Below are 20,357 nucleotides of genomic sequence, written 5' to 3'. Positions count from 1 at the left end.
CTACAACACTGGCCCCGAGGATACGCCCCGCGTGGTCATCCCTCATGATGAGGACCTGAAGTACCGCATCCTCTATGAGGCACACAACACGCCGCTGGCCGGCCATCTTGGCCGTGAGAAGACCTACAGCTCGGTGAGCACGCACTACTGGTGGCCGAAGATGTACAAGTGGACGAGCACTTATGTGCGCACGTGCGAGACGTGTCAGCGAGTGATGTCGTCACCTCATGCTGCAGCGCCGTTGGCGAGTTTGCCTGTCCCTTCGGGCTGCTGGCAATCCATGAGTATGGACTTTGTGTTTGGCCTGCCGGCGGACGCGGCGGGCAACACAGGCGTCGTGGTCTTCGTGGACCGACTAAGCAAGATGGCTCATATTGCGGCTGTGCCGGATACCATCGATGGTAAAGGTACAGCAACGCTGTTCTTGGATCGAGTGTTCCGACAACACGGACTCCCTGAGTCGGTTGTCTCGGACCGAGACTCCCGCTTCACGGCAACTTCTGGAGCGCGGTCTTTGCGGTGCTTGATACCAAGCTGGACATGTCCACGGCGGACCATCCGCAGACCGATGGTCAGACCGAGCGCGTAAATCGTGTCGTCGAGGACGTGCTCCGCAGCATTTGCGCCGAGACGCCAAAGCGCTGGAGCGCGTTGCTGCCACTCGTTGAGTTTGCGTTGAACAACGCCGTGCACGCCTCGACAGGCTACACGCCGTTCTACGTGAACAGCTTGTCTCATCCCCGCGTCCCGCTGACGCCGCCACGTGGTGGCCTCGGGCTTGGTGGGGGAGGAGAAGCCGATTTAGCTGATCGGCTAGCCGATGTCAGCCCGGCAACTGTTCGTAAACATGTTGACGCTTTCTTGTCGACGCGTCTGAGTGTCTTACGACATGTGCGTGGCGCAATGGCTGAGAGCCATGACAAGCAAAAGGAACATGCAGATGCCAGGGGCCGAGGCAATGTTGAAAGTTATGAGGTCGGGGACCTGGTGTTGCTTAATGCTAAGAACCTACCTACACATGCAGTGTCAGCCGTCTTCAAGACGAAGTTGCGCCCGCGCTTCATCGGATCTTTCAAGGTAGTGGCCAAGAAGGGCATTGCGTAAGTACACGCTCAATCTTCCGAAGAAGATGCGGACGCACCCCGTTTTCTACGTGGGCTTGCTTAAGCCGTACCAGGACCCGATGCAGGTGCAGATGGAGGCACCGAGGGTGACGAGGTAACAGGCGCGGAGGTCGCGGTCGTCGAGGACGCAGTCGCAGGTGTCGAGGACGCGACCACCCACGCGGGCACCGCAGGCACAGGTGGAGGAATCGGCGCCGGAGGTGCCGCGGGCACAGCGAGAGCCGCAGGCTCAGGAGGCGCAGCAGTCGGAGCCTGCATGCGGGCCAGGAGGTCGAGCTGACCCTGAAGCACAGCCTGCTGACGCTGTAGCTCCCCGAGCTCCCGGCCACGCTGCTCATCGCGATTGCGATAGTATCGCACCCAGTCCTCCAGGGCCCCAAGGCGGTCTCAGACCTCTCGAGGCACCTCGATCCATCGCGTCCGCTCGGCGAGCTGGTCGAGTTCAGTGGCAGTCCGGCCCAGACGCGCATCAACGTCATGGATGTGATCTCTAAGGCGGCCCGCCTGCTGCCGCGCCTCCAAGAGCTCATCTTGAGTCGCAAAGGGCCCTACAGCGGCCTCCACCGACTCTGCTCGATGAGCATGGGAATCTACATTACCATGTGGAGCGCCTCCTGGCGAAGCGGCGGTGCCGGGGTCAAAACCAGTATCTGGTGAAATGGTGAGGGTACCCTCACTCCGAGAACTCCTGGGGGTTTGAGGTGTCCCTCCGCCAAGACTGCCCAGACGTCGTGAACGCTTTTGATCAGCATGATCACCAGCGCCCCGAGGGCTCAAGGCCGGCACGCCGGCGGTCTCGCGCTTCCCGGCAATAAGCTGGGGAGCTGCTGGGTCAGCCACATTGCTCCGAGGCTGACCCTGAGCCATAGCGCTCACTCCCTCGCGGGGAGGAGCGGCTGGAGTGCTCTAAGGAGCGAAGAGCGCAGCGCTAAACTGGGTCTGCAGCTGGGCGAGTGCCGAGAGGCTGCGCTTGGCTCGGACCTTCGCGAAATTGAAGCGGGGCTTGCGTTCACTGCGAACATCCCCTTAACTGAAGCTGGCTCGGAGAGCATCCACGGAGCTGAGCTTCCGGCTGTGCTCGGCCCAAGACTCGATCTGAGTTTCGTACTTAATTGAGTCTTCCCCCGGGCTAAGTACCACCGGGTACGTCCGCATGGCGGGCACGGACTTCTGCTGGGCTTGCAGTCGCAGCCTCTCCGCGACAGTTGTAGACTGTGGAGTGAGGAGTCGCTCTCGCAGAGACGTACGCAGTGCGAGCTCCTCCGGAGTCCGGGCCGCAGGCCCAATGGCGTGCAGCGCGAGAGACTGCTGGAACGCCTGGCGACAAGCCTCCGCGGGGTCGCGAGGCCGGAAGCCGTAGTCGGCAGTGCTGGAGTTCAGCAGAGGCCGCAGCTCGGGGCGCTGGGAGCGCATGGGAGCCATCTGCGCCGCAACCTGCTCGGACTGAGCTTCGTCCAAAAGGTTGGAGATGACGGGGTCCAGGGGCACGTCCTCACCACGAGGCGGCGAATACCGTGGCTCCGTGAGCGCGCGCAGCTCGTAGAGACCGGAGGAGCGTTCAGGGAACGGGTTCGGAGTTCGCAGCGGTGGCAGCGGCTCCTCCCTCGACGGCGCAGCGCGCTCTGCAGGTGGACGGCTCGGCGAGTGCGCGCAGGGCGCGCTTGGTCGAGACGGCTCGGAGAGCCAACTGGGGCCGGCGAGCCTTCTTCATGGCGTGTCGACGGCGTGGGCGAAGCGTCGCTGCGGCTCGGGGAGCGTCGCGTGGCTGGAGACGCATCTCCTCGGTTCGGAGAACCCAGCATGGACTCGTCCACCTCGCCCTCTTGACCAAAGCGTCCCCTAGGATCCATGATCTGGCGGGTTGATGCTCGAGGGGAGCTGGGGCTTGCGCGCTGCAAGCGGTTCTTCTGGCGGTGCGCCGCGAAGTACTCGGACACCGAGAGCCTGGAAGGCGTCGAGGGTCTGCGCGCGGGCGCCGGCGTTCGCGAAGGTGCGGAGGCACGCAGTGCAGCAGCACGAGAGGAGCGAGGCTCCGAGGCGGATCTCGCAATAGGCTGTCTGCGGTCGAAAGACCAAAAGGCTTTATGACTTGACGTCATGCGAGGGCGCGTTGCGCCGAGAAGTTCTCAGAGAGGTCCACGCGATGTGGATTGACTCGTTCGAGAAGGAACAAGACCCGGTGGTTGACCGTTAAGCGTGAACACACGTGCCCACGGTTTGGTGGGGGAGGGTGTAACGGGGTTACATGAGAGTTACCCGAAGGGTTACGAAGTGGGAACGCACTGTCTAACCTAAATCAGTAAGATAATCAGTACATGGCTTCAGAGCCACTGATTATGCATATGACTAGGGTTCACTATGCTAGATAGTGAACCGGATACATTTACACCGTAGGCGGCTTTGCCGCAATGAAGGGAAATACATTCAGTTTGAGATTCACACAGTTAAGAGTTAAGGGTTGACTCTTGGGGTCCGTAAGGTGTACGGACTCGTACGTTCTGGTACTGGAACGGGCTATCTTAAGCTGAGACTCTGTGAGTCTGTTACGTCTTCCTCTGACGCTAAAGCTACGGCAGCCCCGCTGCAGTTTTGGTGCCGCGGACAGCAGACACGGTCCTGCCCTCCGTTGATTGCGTGTCTCCACTGCAATTTCATGGCCCGACTTGCGTTCCCTCGTCCCAATGTGTTGCAGGCCATCTTTGATCGCCCCGTCTGAGCTTTGTGTCGTCGCCTTCCCTAAGTCAGCCGTATCTGAATCGCTACCACTGCGATGTTCTTCTCCCCGCCTACACCATTGCAGGACCACCCAGTCGCGGCCAACTCCATGTGGCGCAGGCCAATTTTGCTGACAGCATCCCCCCGCGCGTCACTACGAGTGCTGTGGAGAGCGTGCGCACTTCCAGTGCAGCACACCTGTCGATCCGGTGACCTGCCAGGATCGCACACAGCCGATAAAGGCAACGACTACCAGGAGGGCCCACGGTGTCACCCGTGGCCACACACACAGCCCCGCCTTCTGGCTGACGGTCAATGACCACCGGAAATACGCTACCGCGCGCAGTAACACAGACATCCAATTTGGTCCAGGGTGTCACCCCCGAGCTGCCGGGTCGATGCATGCATGCACGCCGTCCGCTGGAGCTCCGCCCCCCTGGAACGACTGGCTCGACGAGGGAGTTGTCGTTGTCTAGTCGCGGTCAATCAGAGCGGTATCTCTGCTCACTGATGCTCTCGGATTGGCCGGACCGCTCTAACGCAACGCTGCCCGCTGATTGGTCCTCCAGGAGACTTGAGCTCCACGGCAGCAATTGACGAGTCCTGCATATGTGTAGCTTAAGGTAGCCTAATATGCAGTTTACGGACTGTGCGACACCATCTTTGTAGACGCAGGACTTCCTGGCGTTGAAGGCGTTGAAGGTGTTCCCGGGGCATGCGCGTCTGCTTTGAGGCGAACTCGGATTAGATTTGCAGCCTCCACTGGGATCAGCTCTACATTGGCCCACTCCTAGTGCCAGATATCCCAGCACGTCATCGCCATCCCCCGCACCTTACATCGAGCCCTAATAGACACAAATATCAGCCCCACCTTATTGCAGTCGCCGCAGAAGTATGTCGTTGTGGGGGGCGCCGTGCTCGCTGGAGCGCAGCGCAGAGCAGACCTTGCAGGCGCGCTGCCTGCGCTTCGCCTGCGTGCCTTCATAGCATCACTCGTCAACTTGGCGTGCTGTGTGTGTTGAAGCCGGTCCAACACCAACGGGGATAGGTTTGTAGTTTGGGGTGGCTGACCGCTGCCTTCCGAAGCTGTTTTTTCGTACATGTCGGTCGCTTGAAGCTGATAAGCTGTAGGTGGAGCTTGATCATGTACTTGACATGAGTGAGCGAGCGCGACTTCTTGCCATTGTGGTAGGCCTTGTGGGCGATGCAGCAGTTGCCAATCGCCAGGTCGATCAGACCCAGCACCAACGAGGTGTAGTATTTCTTGATGCGGAGCGCACGTTGCAGCAAGGCGAGTAGCATTGCCAATGCAGCTGATCGTGAACGCCCCCCCCCCTGCTCCCACGCAGGCGTGGTAATCTTTATAACCCGCGGGCACGGCACCTCCACCTGCTCGGCCCCAACTCTGTCAATTTCAGTGCCCCCGCCAGTGCAAAGGAAATGCGCTGGTCGGGTGTCGTACCTACGGATTGCCGTCATGTTCGGAACAAGCTTCGAGCGAGCAATCTTGAATGAGCTTTGCGGAATAGTCACAGGTCGTGTCTTCTTCTTCTCAATGACTTGCTTGCAGTAGCCTAGCTGGTTCGTCATGATAGTACCCCTGCAATAGAACCCCATCAGCATGTCTAAGGCAGTTAGAGTGAGTTTCCCGAGCCTGCAAGAGAGGGTAAAGACTTGTTGGTAAAAGTGTACCCCCTGGCAAAATGAACTCTCCCATTGACTAAGTGAGAGCCAATCATAGGTCTTTACTAACTAGCCGATTAGGAGTGACATGTTGGCGACCGCTCGTGCGATGATGGTTTGACGGTATTCGGAGAGAGCTCACTTCTCCTTTTGCCAACGACTGAGCACTAGTCTATTAGAGGACATTAAGAGACAAATAAAGCTTAAGGCCGTGTTTGTGATGTTCTAAAAATAGCCATTTACAGGGTGAAATCGTTTTTGGTGCGAAAGAAAGAGAACACCTCAGGTACTTCACTTGGTGGCTTATATTTAGGAACTTATTTCGAAGCCTGCTGGTATCGTAAACACGACAACAACATAATCGGATTTGGGGTCTAAAATCAGGTTTTTTAGGCCGGTTTAAAATTCGGGTCTCACCCTGTTTTTTGTGCTAAATTGAGTTTAGGTCGGCCAGTATACCCAGTGGTCAGTCAGGTCAAATGTCACAAAAGAAGAGGATTTCCCTTGTCAGCTCTCTCACTTCCACAATTTGCACTGTACCGACACTTCCCCATTCTACCTGACTGCCATTGTCCGGCAGGAGCCCAGCAAGAAGACCACCGCCGTTGTTGGTAAGGCAAACACCAACACGAGCGCGAAGAGTGTGGACAAAGTCGGCAAGGGCGCCAAGAAGAGCAAGGACAAGAAAAACGAGAGCAAGAGCAACAAACGCAGCAGCAAAAGCAAGACAGCGATGGTAAGTAGCGCGGTCGCGAACGGTGAAGGCGCGCAGAGAGCGAAATGGACCGAGATCCAAGAGTTTGATCTTTTGGAGAGGTACCTCGATGCCCGCGAGAAACCGGGATGTAAAACAGATAAAGTCGAAGCCTGCCGCCGATAAAGGCATATCGTGAAGAAGATACGGAAAGCTGGGTTCGTTCACATGACAGTCTGGAGCTTAATCGCAGGTATACCGGGAAGGCTACCGTTGCCCCTGAAGCCGTTATAAGGTTGAATATCCCTAAACCGTGTTACCATTACGCTAAATAATCTAATGTGTCTTCTCAAACGGAGCTTACAAACCTTGTTCTGTCTCCTTAGATCCTGCTGTTTTTTTGTTGTTTTTAACGTAGCCAAGCTCCAAATCTCATTTTTCTTGAGGTATATTTAACGCCAATAGATTAAATGTTGTTTCTTAGGTGGTGGACCGGACGAATATGATTTCATAAACAACTATAATGAATTCAATTTTTGGAGAAAGATGAAAGAGAAGGAAATGAATAAGGCGACGAATTGGCGGAACTTTGACATCCGTGCTCGTTCGACGGTGTGGCTGGTTCTTCGCCCCAGGTTTGTTGTGGCTCCATGGTCCGCTGTATGGTTGGCTATACTACCATAGTAGTGCACCGCAATGGCGTGCATGACCTTGCGTTGCGTGCCACGATCATCCTTGCCCACTCTGATCAGCTCCGTCGCGGCCTGATAGGTGAGTCGCTTGCTTTCCAGTAGCCAGCTCTTCTGCGTTTTTTCTTCTGGAATGAACACGACCGTGTCAAGCACTCCGGCTTCTGCGAGCGTCGCCTCGGTCCAACAGCCTAACTAGCAGAGAGACGTGTTGCCATCACGCGCCATCGTATCCACCAGGTACCGGCACGCAACCGGATAGGGGGTGAACTTCATGAAAACCCGGAGAAACGCTCTGTCCTACTTGAATGCCGACAGCATCATCGACTTTTGGTCTGCACTGTCAAACGCTAGCACGAAAACATCCCGGTACATCCATTACTAAAAAGCGTTTTGCCACCGCTCAATTCGTGCGGCTCAGCGCGTGCATCAAGCCACGAAACGTCAAAATCACCTCACTATTCAGCGCGTACTTGCTTTTGGTGGAGATTTCGTCCACCTCGGTCGTCTTCATCTGCTCGGCTGCCTTTGTCGCTGCGTCCAGCGCAGCGCAACGCTCTCCGTGGCCGTCGCAAGCGTTTCCTTGGTGCCCGACATCGGTGCAAAAGTTCTCCGGGTTATTGGTCGCGCGAGAAGAGATAGGATCACCACTGTCGCACCGCAAATTCGCCTTTGGCATCTGAAATACCACGTACTTCTCATTGATCCTGTATATCCTGTCACAGCACATACAGTATAGGCGAGCGATTTGACTTGAAGCGCGTCATCCACGTCCTTAGCTTGGGGATAAATCGTATCCATCGTGCGCTTTCCGCGCATTTCCAGCGGATAGCACGAAGTCCTGTCGCTATCAACGTAGAACTTGAGATTGTCGTCGTTCAGCAGCCCTGAAGCCATGGGGAGCGAGTGTTGCTTGCTCCAGCGCGGTTGTATAGCTTGTCCACATCGGAGCCAGCCCTACGAAAAAAAATACCGTCACATCCGAACTTAGATGGTAACATTTCCGCCGTTTCTAGAGCCTATATATAAGGATCAAACATGCTATCAAGAGATAGCTGGGGGGGGGGGGTTATAGTTGAACTTTGAGAAGGTTCGCAAGATGGCCTAAGGATGCAGTCGATTTTGTAGAGGATCACAGTCGAGTCCATCCATGTTTTTACTAAGAGAATTAAAGGAGGTAGTGACGGAAAGATTCGGCAACGCACTGAACTATGCTATTCTTACACTTTGCCGTTTGCTATGGTTTGATCACAATATTACCACAAACCCACTAAGTGCGCGCGTGAAAGTATGCCGGCCAAAGTAGAAGCTTTTCTTTATGGTCTTGTTATAGTGGACCTGATCCGTTAGTTTTTTCTTGATGATACTTTTAGATACGGTACAGGTGCGCTTTGGAATTGTGCTTGGTCACATCGAGGCACACCTGCGATTGTCGCTCTAGCTTTTTATTCGGCAAAATTCATTTGCCCAATGAGCTCGAGGAGCTTTGCCCACTCAAGGAGTAGCACCCTGTTTTTCCTGCCGCCATACTCACCGCTATTGAACCAAATTGAAGTCGGATTATCTTTGCTAAGACGCTGGCTAAATCGACACGCACCGTTGGCCTTTCAGACAAGCCCAGTTAAGAACACTAAGTGTGGCACGCGACCTTTACGATTCCGTGGTCAGCATCACATAAATGGTTTTGCTCTGGCTGGCGGGTGTAGCTCACCGTTAAATAAACGCGTGAAGCTTCGTGGAGCTGTATCTACGACAAAAGCGCGCTCAAATGCTCGTTAATCAGCGATGCGGTTACGTGACCTTCCGTTGCACGGTGGAAGCCGACACAACACTGACAAACATATAAAAACTAACGCCATGCGAGCCCGGCGAAGCTTTGATTTTACAGTAGCAAGACGTTTGAGGAGAGCGCACGCAATGATGACGGAATATTAGTACTCACACTTGTGGCCTAGTTTTAGAAGGTGACCTCTACATCTGATTCCAAGCGACTTAGGCGCGCCGCATATGGGGCGCACCAGTCGCCCCCAGAAAACGCTAGCTCTCCCAGAGATCGATAGTGCGTCACTGAATTACACCCTTACACCGTGCCTAGTACACTGTAGAACCCACTGGGTTTTATATAGAACAGGTAAGAAACCAATTTAACCCACTCGGCTTCGTGCAACCTTCATTGGGTGATTGAGTTTTGATGTTACCCCTAGCCGACACAAGCAACATTCCATTGGGAGTTTTAGGCGTGAACAGGCTGTTAGATATAAGCGTTTCTTAGGTACGACTATCTATTGAGTGAAGAATAGCAAATTTGCGCTCATAGCCACAGAATTTGTAGAGGATCGAATGCGGTTTCGGCTTAGAAAATCCACCAACGGTTATGATATAACAGGTTAATAAATTAATAGTTATAATGGGATAATAGCGTTAAACATGAGAAATTTATTTTAGTATTTTGAATAAAATTAAAGAGTTTTATTAGACGGAATCGTCGTATCCCTGCAGAAACTCTGGATGAAAATCCAGAGAACTCCAGTTTGAAAACGGTTTGACTTCATCACACATAACAGCCAAATGATAGCTCAGCATCACAGATAATCTCCAATATTACAACACATCTGAATCGTACCATGTTTTGTCCTGGGCTACCAGGCTCCAAGCCGGCGTAAGCTGAACTGACAACTCCTCGTCAGACTCGGCCAACACACGAAATTAGCTTGCGACACGCTAATTGTAGGTTTTAGCAATATTGGTCCAGCCTTCGACCACAAGTCCACTTGAGCCGGCCTACCAGTCGGCGAACTCGGGCCTAAAAGCCGAGGTAGCCATCATCAACCACAAGTTCAATCGAATGGGGTGTCATGTAGCTAGTTCGGCTGGTACCAAAGGGCTTGTCCTCCTTTATAGTCAGAACTGCAGATAGTGTAGCCGGGGGCGGCGTGGTCGGGGTCTCTACAATAGTCAGATGTCGAAAAAACAATTAAGATAGAACCGCGATGGGCGATAAGCTCTTAAACATAAAATGAGTATCCTTACATACGGTATGTGCAGTTACAAGTAGCTCTCCTAAAGTAGCAATATCAAAAACAAGTATTGAGCAAGTGAAACAAACCATGTTGTGCTGGATTCATCACGTACTATAATGCGCCCACCGCGACCCTGGCACCTTTCAACAACGTTGCCTGTGTTCTATAACACTTACTTGTACAAGCCGAAGCGATGCCCAACTACACCGACAGACGCAATATAAGCGCGTCAGAGCGTAAAGATAGCAGTGCTGATGTGCAACTCACACAACGTACCCACCTTGCAACTCGTAACACCAGCCTGATCGCGCCCCCATCACATGTACAGTCCGAACGCAGCACGAAAGCTACAGTCAGAGCGTTAACACTACTTCTGCCTGTCATACATTCTGCGCTCATTATCCTGTCGCAGTTCCATTCCGCTCCCCTGGCTAAAACCGTGTGCAGTCTTAAATACAATTATGACCGGCACTAGACTAACGAAATGATGGAAGGACTCAGTCATCGTCCACCTATTATCTGTCAGTCTTACAACAAAAGTAAACGTATAGGGTATGGAAGACTGGGTATTGAGTTTTGTGGCCCAGGAAGCGAAGTAGAAGCGGAGAAAAATACGTTGATTGCTGTTACTGTTGATTGTGGATTCTGGTGGTGAGCGCTGGAGTAAGGCACTACATGGACTGCGACGGAGTCTCGACGATAGAAGAGCTTATCAACAGGCTCCCCATAACCTGGGATCCGTCGGTGAGGAAACTCGAATGATCCTCTATGTTCAAAGTCGTGCGGTAATTGGTAAGGACATAGCCCTCCAGCGATCGTGCTCCTTCGGCGAGGCAGTGCTTCGAAGATCGCATTCAACGAATATAGTAAGATGTGCACCCGGTATCACGTGCGCGGGTCGGGTGCCAGAGGATGGTGAAATGCCACGAGGCATCGTTGGCGAAGTCGTCCCGCACCAGATGCTGCGCGGTGGGGATACATCAATGACTTCGGTTATACTGGGTATTTGCGCCTGAGCCGAACATCCTTCACCAGCACGAAACTACCAATGAGCTGCTAGGCAAGAGTGGGTGGTGCTGGGTAAACCTTACCAGATGTTGGCCGTCGATTCGTTTATGAAGATGCCGAACATATTTCAAAAAACGACTCTGCCGAAATAAATCAATAAAAACCTATTCAAGATTTACATCTGTATCAGACGTGACATGACATCTCTTTAGCAGCAAATATCCTTTCACGATTCGTGACGATCCGACACAGTCTCACAGTGTCACTAATCGCAAATTTAAGGGTGCAATTAAAACTAGCCTAGTCTACATGAACGTAACCAGTTCGAAGCTCAAGCCTGTCGTGTACTCTGACGCATAAAGGGCCGTAGACCGAAAATTGACACGTGGGGTTGTTTGACAATTAAGCAGAATGCAACTGTTTGGGTTTGAAGGAGCATAAACGGCAGTGGTATTCTCAACCGTGTTCCTATACACGGACTATTTTTCACATGCGTGATATCAATCTACACGCTCGATATCAAGGATGTTGAAGAAATCGTTTACTCATAACTGGTATAGGTGTCATACACTCCGCGCCAAGTTAATGTGAACACCTACATTTTGCCCTCTAGTTCAGCCAGTTTTACGAGTTATGCCACAGTGTTTAGATATGTTGTTTGTGTCGTTACAACACGTATGGGACTTGTTTTAACGTCCCCAATAGTGAAGTTTACGATGGGGCTACCATACAAGTGGTCGTTTGGGCCACTGCGACAAATATATGAACACCTCATCGCATATACAAAAAAAAACAAGTGAAAAAGAATGATGGTGAACGGATGGCTCATCTGCCTATACGGCATCTCCGGCTCCCCACTGATGCCTACATTCCCTTCAGCCACCCCACCTGGACGTCCGGAGATCTTATCGTGTCGCCGCCCTCATTGTGGTCGAGGTCGTTGATCTCTTTGTTTACACTGCTGTCCTCAGGACCGCCCAAAATAACGTGACCACAAAAAGCATGGACTATCATATCATAAATAATTGTATTGTGGACCGAAGAACTAGCACTATAATGTATGCATCGAGTCTATTCAATCTCATACTTTAGGAGTACAAATTATAGCATACTATTTAGCGTAAACGGTATTGGCAGAATATTGGTGGCAGCCTCCAAGTTTGCCACGTGTGTTGTTATTGTTGGCATTGTGCATTTTGTAAAATTCCAGCTGCCCACGGCCCAACAACTCAGTATTTCTAGCAATGGGCTTTACGGCCCACCCTCGCCCAACGTTCACGTCAGTCCAGGTCACAAGGTTGTTTTTCGGCTGTGTCGTGATGAATTTAACGAAGTTATCCCTGAACACTTCCGTTGTCACCAAGTACGTGAGGCGCGAACACCCAAATTTCAAAGCCGAGATTATCAAGGCCAACACCACGGGGTCCTTGCTGAACTACGTGCGCCACCCCTCGGAACATATCTACGGAAGGCTATTGTGGGTTGCATGAACAACTCGCCGATTGCTATTTGTGACATCCGAACGACAAGGCAGTACTATAAAGACAACATCATTTACCCTGATTAAAAATCTAAACCTCCGATCAAACACCTGTTTTTCGTTAAAGTAGCTAAACGAATGTGGACCCTATGTCGAGACGCTACGAGCGGTCCTGAAACGTGTCATGTTCGCGGTCGATAGGGCACAATGTTGATCCTAGACGGATGGACCCATTTGAGCGAGCACCATCTCGCGGTCTTTGTTCGCTACGACGTAAATGGCCAAGTAATGACCCCTCTGCTTTGCATGGCTCCACTTCTCATAGAGGAAGCCGACGATTTTTTCGGTTGATGATTCAGCGCGACTGTGCGAAGCCGGTCGGACCAGTGTGTCTACATTATGGGCAACAATTGCCGGGGTCAACAGTCGCCTAGCAACTTCGGTGAGAGTTCGCCTGATTGGCTGCGCGTTGCACCGACTCAACGGTGCGATGCCGCAGGAGCTAATCCTGACTGTATAACGTACTCATCAAGCTTCAGACGCTGACTCAATCGGCTAAATCAGGTACGACTATTTTGTTTTGGGATTTATTTTTATTGTAACACTTTTAATTCGAAGAATATTTCGAAGAATCCGTAATTCCTAATTTATGAATTAACATATACCAAAAATCAGTACTACTATATCATGTATCAAGCTCTTTCGCGTGCCACGTGGTCAAACCAAGATATTTGATTGGGCAATGCGGTGGGATGGATACAGAGCATGACCAATTACGGTATCCCTGTAAAACCGGTTCTCCCCTTGTAACGACGGGACTGACAACACGACAAGCGGTCAGCATAGTGGATTTCCATTCACTTACTCTTCAACTCTCTTACTCTTCCTGCTCAACCTCCTCAGCTACCTCCGGTCGGCTCTTGCTAACAAACCTTATATTGTACTGTAGTTTATCGTGGTGCCATTCTTCCAGCTCTGGTGCCACACTGATTGATATCTTACAAATCTTTCACCTACGCTGAAAGTAAGCCCGCTGATACAGGAAAACTATGAAGGCTCAAAGCTAACAGCTAACAACGTGGGCCTTGGTCTGTATGGGTAATGCGAACTCGGTGTGAAGGTTGTGTCTTGGTGCTACTGATCTCCAGATTAGTTGGTAGCGCGCGGGGGGTGAAGATTGCGTGAATCAACGTGGGACACACCGCCACGGGAAGCTCGTAAGCGACATGGCGAGGGGGGTCTGGCACGAGGAACTGCACGCGTTCACGGGAGATCTGCTCGATTGTAATAAAGATCGGCAGGATTGGGTGGGGGGAACGGGGTTTAGAAAGCGGACGTTGAGCTCCCTGCTGAAGCGCTCCAGTGGGTTATTAGTCCTGTTGGTCACCGCGCGGAGTATGGCGTGGACGTTCCACAGCTCGACCGGCTACATGTGACGCCATGTGCGGTCGAAATACGACCAGAAGGTGGTCGTGTCGTACACGACATGTTCCTCGTTGCAGTGACGCTGAATGTACTGATGGACGCCGAGTGTCGCAACCTACGTGACTGTAAAGCTTAGAAGCGCACTCTGTGGGTTGGATGGTACATGCTAGAGTGATTTGAGTTATCTACTGGTCTGAACTACTTGTGGAGCTGTGTATCAGCAATCAGAGAGACGAACGCGTAATATCTTAGCGAGTACTGTCGCCTGCGCAATTCGGGCTTAACAGTGACGGGAACCGCTGTGAGCAAGTCGACGGCGCTACGCTCCATAGCAAAGCCAGCCTGTGCATCGTGGATTCAGAGCTTCTTCACGCGCCGGCGGATCACCTGTTTCCCGTGGAACAGGCATCCGTTGATGACCGCGTTTGGTAGTTGGTCTCGGATGGCAATCAAGGTGGCCTCGTAATCACACGCGATCGACTCGGGGTCTAGCAGGTGGTCCGTTGCCACAATGAGGAAGTAGAGGATGTTCCGGTACGTCGTGTGGGAACGCTCCGTGGCGAGCGAGTAGAAGACCGACACGAAGCAGTTCGTGGCTGAATTTACGTGGACGAAACGCACGGGAAGGTGCCGTCGCCGATGAAGAGTGCCGTACGGCGGTACCTCAGGAGCTGGAGACGAGCGGGGTGGGTTCAGCCGATGACTCAATGTAGGTTACCGCCTTCACGGTAGCTGTACTGAAAATGAAAGAAGTTAATTTGCACTTTGGCCATAGCGAGTGGCGCTTCTATGTGCCGCAGATGTCTCCTTCGAAGTGAAGGCGACGCACATGGTACACGCACACCGCCGCGCCCTCTTTGCCGAGGTAGAACTCGGTGCTGATGCGACGCCAGATCTGGTTAGCTGTCTGCTCCAGTTGGGTGACTGCAAGGACGCCAACACGTTCTTCCATCTCGGCACGGATGTTTCTTCCACTCACAGCAGTAGCTGCAGCGGTGTTGCACGTGCGCGGTATGAAGTTGGTGTACTCTTCCGTTCCGGTCAACCGCTCGCACCTGCCATGGCAGGCGTCTCCCCTGCGGCGGTAGAAACTGCAGCGATACGTGGTCCTGAAGCGAGTCTCATTGCTGTGCGTACTGGTAACCGTTGATGTGGATGGTTGGTGGAGAGGGGGTGGAGAGCTTTGGAAGACGGCTTCGAAAGAGCGCTTCACTTTCAGCGTCGCTTTCATTTTCTGGGGGCAGCCCAACCGAATTGACGGTGTCGGACGTCTCACTGGTCTCGCCCGCCGTGAGGGTCTCGGTCGACGTGCTGTTCTCAGCCGACGCGATGGTCTCCGTTGTCGAAGACAGCGACGAAACAGAGCCGGGTATTGGTGGCGTGCTTGAGCTGTCCTCCATCACCCAATCGGCAAGCGAAGCATGGGGTTGCACCGAAGGGGGGGGGGCACGAAGGGAGCAGCCGGGGTGAAGCTGAAGTACTTGCGAGCTCCTGGTCTGCGGGGCTCGGTGATGCCAATGCGTCCTCAAGTTCCGACTGGTCCGGGCCGGGTGGTTGTTGCGGCGAGAGTTCTTGCGGGCCTTGGGTATTGCCTGACGGATGAAAATTGAGAAGTGAGATTGATAGTCGGCCTAGCGGTGGATCAATACTGTAGATGGGCTAAGGATGACACCACTGCGATTTTGGAGTGACAATCGATGGTGTCAGTGCCATATGGAGGTGGCCAAGGATGACGCCAGGACGATCTCCAGCGGTTTCGGTCTCATGAGACAGTTTGTTGGCATCATTCGAGGACAACCGCCACAGCGTCGCTGCTGCTTCCTCCTTCTGCGTTGAGCTGCCATGTGCCAGGGTCGCCGAATTATTCTCGTTTGTCGAGTGCTTCTGGCTCATAGTGAAAATGAAAATCTTGCTTAGGTAGAACTTACAATAACCGGAAGAGTACGCTCAAGTTGAGCCCAGGTTTATTGGCATCTCTTAAAGCCAAAAGGACTCAAATCGGACTAAAATGGATCCATCGATTGGTGGACCCCTAATCCTGTGGTTAATCGCGAACTTCAAGCAAAAGATGCAACAACTTGACCTGATCCAGGCGCAAGCGTCCTCCTTATCTGCGGGGCACGTGTTCATCGTTGGAGCTTTCGTATGCGCTCTGGCGGTTCTGCTGCGCCAAAGCTTCGTGGTATTGCCATGGGGCGACCGGATGTCCAGGAGATCCTCGAGCCTGACGGACGCCCTGGTGCCCCCTCGACTCAAAGCCGACTCCGAGCTGTACCATGCTCCTGGAGAGACACACTAATGCCCAGAATGCGTTGCGCTGCCAGTCACGCGACGCGTTCCGAGGGCTCACTTTGTGCTGCATGGTGTTTGTCACTACGGAGGTCTGTGTAGATGTAGCCGTTTACCACACCTGTCGGTGAAGTAAGCAATACTTCCCGTTGTATTGTCTGCTGGCGGAGGCTTCGCTGTCTTCGCTCACAGCGTTTGGGACGGTCTGACGATCGCACACTTGGCGTTCCCATGGTAGGGTCTACTACTCGTTGTGAATGATTATTTTTTGATGGCAATGATTTTTTTTCAAAGGTTTGCGTGGATTCTCCGGTTTAGCGTCTTTTGGCCTCTTCCTCTCGACGTGATGATTCTACCGCGCAAATATTCTTGAGCATCGACCAGCGAACGATAAAGCGCTTTGCGTTGGGGCCTGTTCATCAACAACGGGGACAGCTGGAGGGACTGGAGAATTCCGGGGGTGTTTCAGGCACTTCGCGCCGCGTATTTGGTCGTTTTTGTTGCCAATCGAGGGCTATCGCGGCGTCCTGGTCGAACCTACAAGCAGCAGCACGATGCGAAGTTCGCGGGGTGGCATTTCGTGTTTGGTGTGATTCCGTCGATGCTCTCAATCTGCTGCTGACTGCCCATGCCTGGCTGTCCGATGGGATATATTGGTCCAGGAAGCCTGGCAGACGATGGCGCCTATCGTAACTGCACCGGGGGCGCTCATCTGTACGTGGCCTCGCTGGTGTTTGGACAACATCACCTACTCCAGACACCGACGTGCCAGCAACGCTACCAAGCGGGGCCATACGACCTAGAGGTGCTGCTCAATTGGCTAATGGTGGTCACAACTGCTTATCTCGGGTATTTACAAGGCGCGCTCTTCATGATCACCCAAGAGCTGACGAATGCACCGGCCAGCGAGGTGTAACGACACCTTTGGCTCTGTGGAGGTGGTTTAGTTGCCCTCACTATTGCGAGCGTAGGACTTCCTCGCGGACCATGGATTCCGCTCAACAAGAATTCGTGGTCGTTATCGTACGTGCTGCTAGTTTAGTCTTGGCTGCCTGGCTACTCGCGCTGTTCGTAAAACTCATTGATGGGGCAGCGCGTTTGAAGTGGCCTGGTATTGCATGCATCGCAGTCGGGAGAAACTCTATCGCAGTTTACGTCATGGTACGAAGCTGCTTCTTTTCTCGTGGGTAAGTTTGGACTGCAACGTTTCGACCGTAAAACACATCCCCACAGTGTGATTCCCAGCTTCGCCTGCGCACAGACAAAAATGGTTATCAGTTCCCTCTTACATCATAATGGGCACGTGCGAGCAAACCTACTAGTCGGCATAGCTTATGGTTAAGACTAAGATGTGCATGAAAGGCCCAAACTACTATGGATACCTCACACACGAGAACAATTGGCTGGCCTTGTCTGTGGAAATGCATGGCTGGTACAGCGGCTCAACAACTGATGTCCCATTGCTGAACATTCGCGTTGAGGGGGTATCGGATGCTCCACGACATCAACGGATAGCTCTGCGCTTTAATCAGCGGTCCAAGACGTCGTAGCGTTCAATTTGCTGGTACTTGAACTCGTCCGTTGCCGGGTCCACAAAAGACGCACTGCTCGGAGTCACTAATATCTGAGGAGACCTGTTCTCGCTGGGATTGTAATGGTGCTTGTGATGCGTCGCAACTTGTCTAGACTCCCTCCACCTTCGTATTGACCTATCTCGACCACGCTGCACCAACTCGGTCACGAGGACTGCCCCAAGCATAGCTTCATCCACTGCGAGCCAGCGGAGAATGCGACGCACGCGAAGGCTTCAGACGACCGCGACACCACCGTGGACATGAACCTGCGAGTCAAGCGCTTCGTTCTGAGTGTAAGCATTGCACTCGCCTTCGCGATTGCCTTCGCGATAGTTTTCCGGACGTACCGCATGGAAACACTCACGTACATATATGAGAGTGAATTCGGGGATGGCGAAACAATGTCGTCCAAGGCGTCGGCCGCCGTGGAAAACAACACAATCTCGGGCTACATGCAGTTCATGGGGTCGAGCATCTTTACGGTCTTCTGCGAGGCGCTAATCTTCCCCTCTCTCGTCACGTACCTCCATAACTGCAGCTTGTATCATGGAGATCATCCAACACGTGTACACTCAGTCAACAAGGAACGCTGCATCTTCTGGGCCTCAAGACGGAGATCGTTTTCATGAACGTCGAATTTACCAGTGTCTACGTTGGAAAAGAGAGCATGGACACTCCTTCAAGACGCCTTACTACGTCCGAAGAATTACCGCTTCAGATAGAGCCGCAGTGGGTCATGGACTCCGAGACCGATGCGCTAGATTCTATCCTGCGGACGTCCGTGACGGGAATCACGACACCCTTCGAGTTTCAAGATTCCTGCAAATGCACAACCAAGACAACAAGGATGGACACCAACAGTGGGGGGGGGATTAGGCCGACGATGTGGACAGTGATGGGGCAGCGCGTTTGAAGTGGCCTGGTATTGCATGCATCGCAGTCGGGAGAAACTCTATCGCAGTTTACGTCATGGTACGAAGCTGCTTCTTTTCTCGTGGGTAAGTTTGGACTGCAACGTTTCGACCGTAAAACACATCCCCACAGTGTGATTCCCAGCTTCGCCTGCGCACAGACAAAAATGGTTATCAGTTCCCTCTTACATCATAATGGGCACGTGCGAGCAAACCTACTAGTCGGCATAGCTTATGGTTAAGACTAAGATGTGCATGAAAGGCCCAAACTACTATGGATACCTCACACACGAGAACAATTGGCTGGCCTTGTCTGTGGAAATGCATGGCTGGTACAGCGGCTCAACAACTGATGTCCCATTGCTGAACATTCGCGTTGAGGGGGTATCGGATGCTCCACGACATCAACGGATAGCTCTGCGCTTTAATCAGCGGTCCAAGACGTCGTAGCGTTCAATTTGCTGGTACTTGAACTCGTCCGTTGCCGGGTCCACAAAAGACGCACTGCTCGGAGTCACTAATATCTGAGGAGACCTGTTCTCGCTGGGATTGTAATGGTGCTTGTGATGCGTCGCAACTTGTCTAGACTCCCTCCACCTTCGTATTGACCTATCTCGACCACGCTGCACCAACTCGGTCACGAGGACTGCCCCAAGCATAGCTTCATCCACTGCGAGCCAGCGGAGAATGCGACGCACGCGAAGGCTTCAGACGACCGCGACACCACCGTGGACATGAACCTGCGAGTCAAGCGCTTCGTTCTGAGTGTAAGCATTGCACTCGCCTTCGCGATTGCCTTCGCGATAGTTTTCCGGACGTACCGCATGGAAACACTCACGTACATATATGAGAGTGAATTCGGGGATGGCGAAACAATGTCGTCCAAGGCGTCGGCCGCCGTGGAAAACAACCCAATCTCGGGCTACATGCAGTTCATGGGGTCGAGCATCTTTACGGTCTTCTGCGAGGCGCTAATCTTTCCCTCTCTCGTCACGTACCTCCATAACTGCAGCTTGTATCATGGAGATCATCCAACACGTGTACACTCAGTCAACAAGGAACGCTGCATCTTCTGGGCCTCAAGACGGAGATCGTTTTCATGAACGTCGAATTTACCAGTGTCTACGTTGGAAAAGAGAGCATGGACACTCCTTCAAGACGCCTTACTACGTCCGAAGAATTACCGCTTCAGATAGAGCCGCAGTGGGTCATGGACTCCGAGACCGATGCGCTAGATTCTATCCTGCGGACGTCCGTGACGGGAATCACGACACCCTTCGAGTTTCAAGATTCCTGCAAATGCACAACCAAGACAACAAGGATGGACACCAACAGTGGGGGGGGGATTAGGCCGACGATGTGGACAGTGATGGGGCAGCGCGTTTGAAGTGGCCTGGTATTGCATGCATCGCAGTCGGGAGAAACTCTATCGCAGTTTACGTCATGGTACGAAGCTGCTTCTTTTCTCGTGGGTAAGTTTGGACTGCAACGTTTCGACCGTAAAACACATCCCCACAGTGTGATTCCCAGCTTCGCCTGCGCACAGACAAAAATGGTTATCAGTTCCCTCTTACATCATAATGGGCACGTGCGAGCAAACCTACTAGTCGGCATAGCTTATGGTTAAGACTAAGATGTGCATGAAAGGCCCAAACTACTATGGATACCTCACACACGAGAACAATTGGCTGGCCTTGTCTGTGGAAATGCATGGCTGGTACAGCGGCTCAACAACTGATGTCCCA

General features: G+C 52.8%; 6 protein-coding genes across 6 annotated transcripts; 1 reads left to right on the top strand and 5 right to left on the bottom strand.

The window, feature by feature from the left end:
- Positions 1-5,997: 5,997 nt before the first annotated feature.
- On the bottom strand, positions 5,998-6,408 carry PHYSODRAFT_296717 (hypothetical protein; the record flags this gene model as incomplete). Its single annotated transcript, XM_009521733.1, has 1 exon — positions 5,998-6,408. One exon carries the CDS (start codon positions 6,406-6,408, stop codon positions 5,998-6,000), a length of 411 nt encoding a protein of 136 aa, XP_009520028.1.
- A 900-nt stretch (positions 6,409-7,308) lies between these two features.
- Positions 7,309-7,802, bottom strand: PHYSODRAFT_296716 (hypothetical protein; the record flags this gene model as incomplete). Its single annotated transcript, XM_009521732.1, has 2 exons — positions 7,309-7,584; positions 7,638-7,802. The coding sequence occupies 2 exons, from the start codon at positions 7,800-7,802 to the stop codon at positions 7,309-7,311; spliced, it is 441 nt and encodes a 146-aa protein (XP_009520027.1).
- Positions 7,803-9,708: 1,906 nt separating this feature from the next.
- On the bottom strand, positions 9,709-10,324 carry PHYSODRAFT_296715 (hypothetical protein; the record flags this gene model as incomplete). Its single annotated transcript, XM_009521731.1, has 4 exons — positions 9,709-9,849; positions 9,940-9,965; positions 10,102-10,126; positions 10,202-10,324. The coding sequence occupies 4 exons, from the start codon at positions 10,322-10,324 to the stop codon at positions 9,709-9,711; spliced, it is 315 nt and encodes a 104-aa protein (XP_009520026.1).
- Positions 10,325-12,252: 1,928 nt separating this feature from the next.
- Positions 12,253-12,423, top strand: PHYSODRAFT_480065 (hypothetical protein; the record flags this gene model as incomplete). Its single annotated transcript, XM_009521730.1, has 1 exon — positions 12,253-12,423. The coding sequence occupies one exon, from the start codon at positions 12,253-12,255 to the stop codon at positions 12,421-12,423; it is 171 nt and encodes a 56-aa protein (XP_009520025.1).
- Positions 12,424-13,599: 1,176 nt separating this feature from the next.
- Positions 13,600-13,827, bottom strand: PHYSODRAFT_486510 (hypothetical protein; the record flags this gene model as incomplete). Its single annotated transcript, XM_009521729.1, has 1 exon — positions 13,600-13,827. A coding segment is annotated over one exon (228 nt), but the record flags the coding sequence as incomplete, so codon positions are not given.
- Positions 13,828-14,195: 368 nt separating this feature from the next.
- Positions 14,196-15,238, bottom strand: PHYSODRAFT_325820 (hypothetical protein; the record flags this gene model as incomplete). The annotated part of the gene is made up of 3 exons (XM_009521728.1): positions 14,196-14,501; positions 14,668-14,893; positions 14,976-15,238. 3 exons carry the CDS (start codon positions 15,236-15,238, stop codon positions 14,196-14,198), a joined length of 795 nt encoding a protein of 264 aa, XP_009520023.1.
- Between the last annotated feature and the right edge of the window lie 5,119 nt (positions 15,239-20,357).

The sequence above is a fragment of the Phytophthora sojae genome (assembly GCF_000149755.1).
Source record: "Phytophthora sojae unplaced genomic scaffold PHYSOscaffold_2, whole genome shotgun sequence".
Lineage (NCBI taxonomy): Eukaryota > Oomycota > Peronosporomycetes > Peronosporales > Peronosporaceae > Phytophthora > Phytophthora sojae.
The sequence above is the reverse complement of the archived record's forward strand: the minus strand, read 5'-3'. Positions and strand labels throughout refer to the sequence as shown.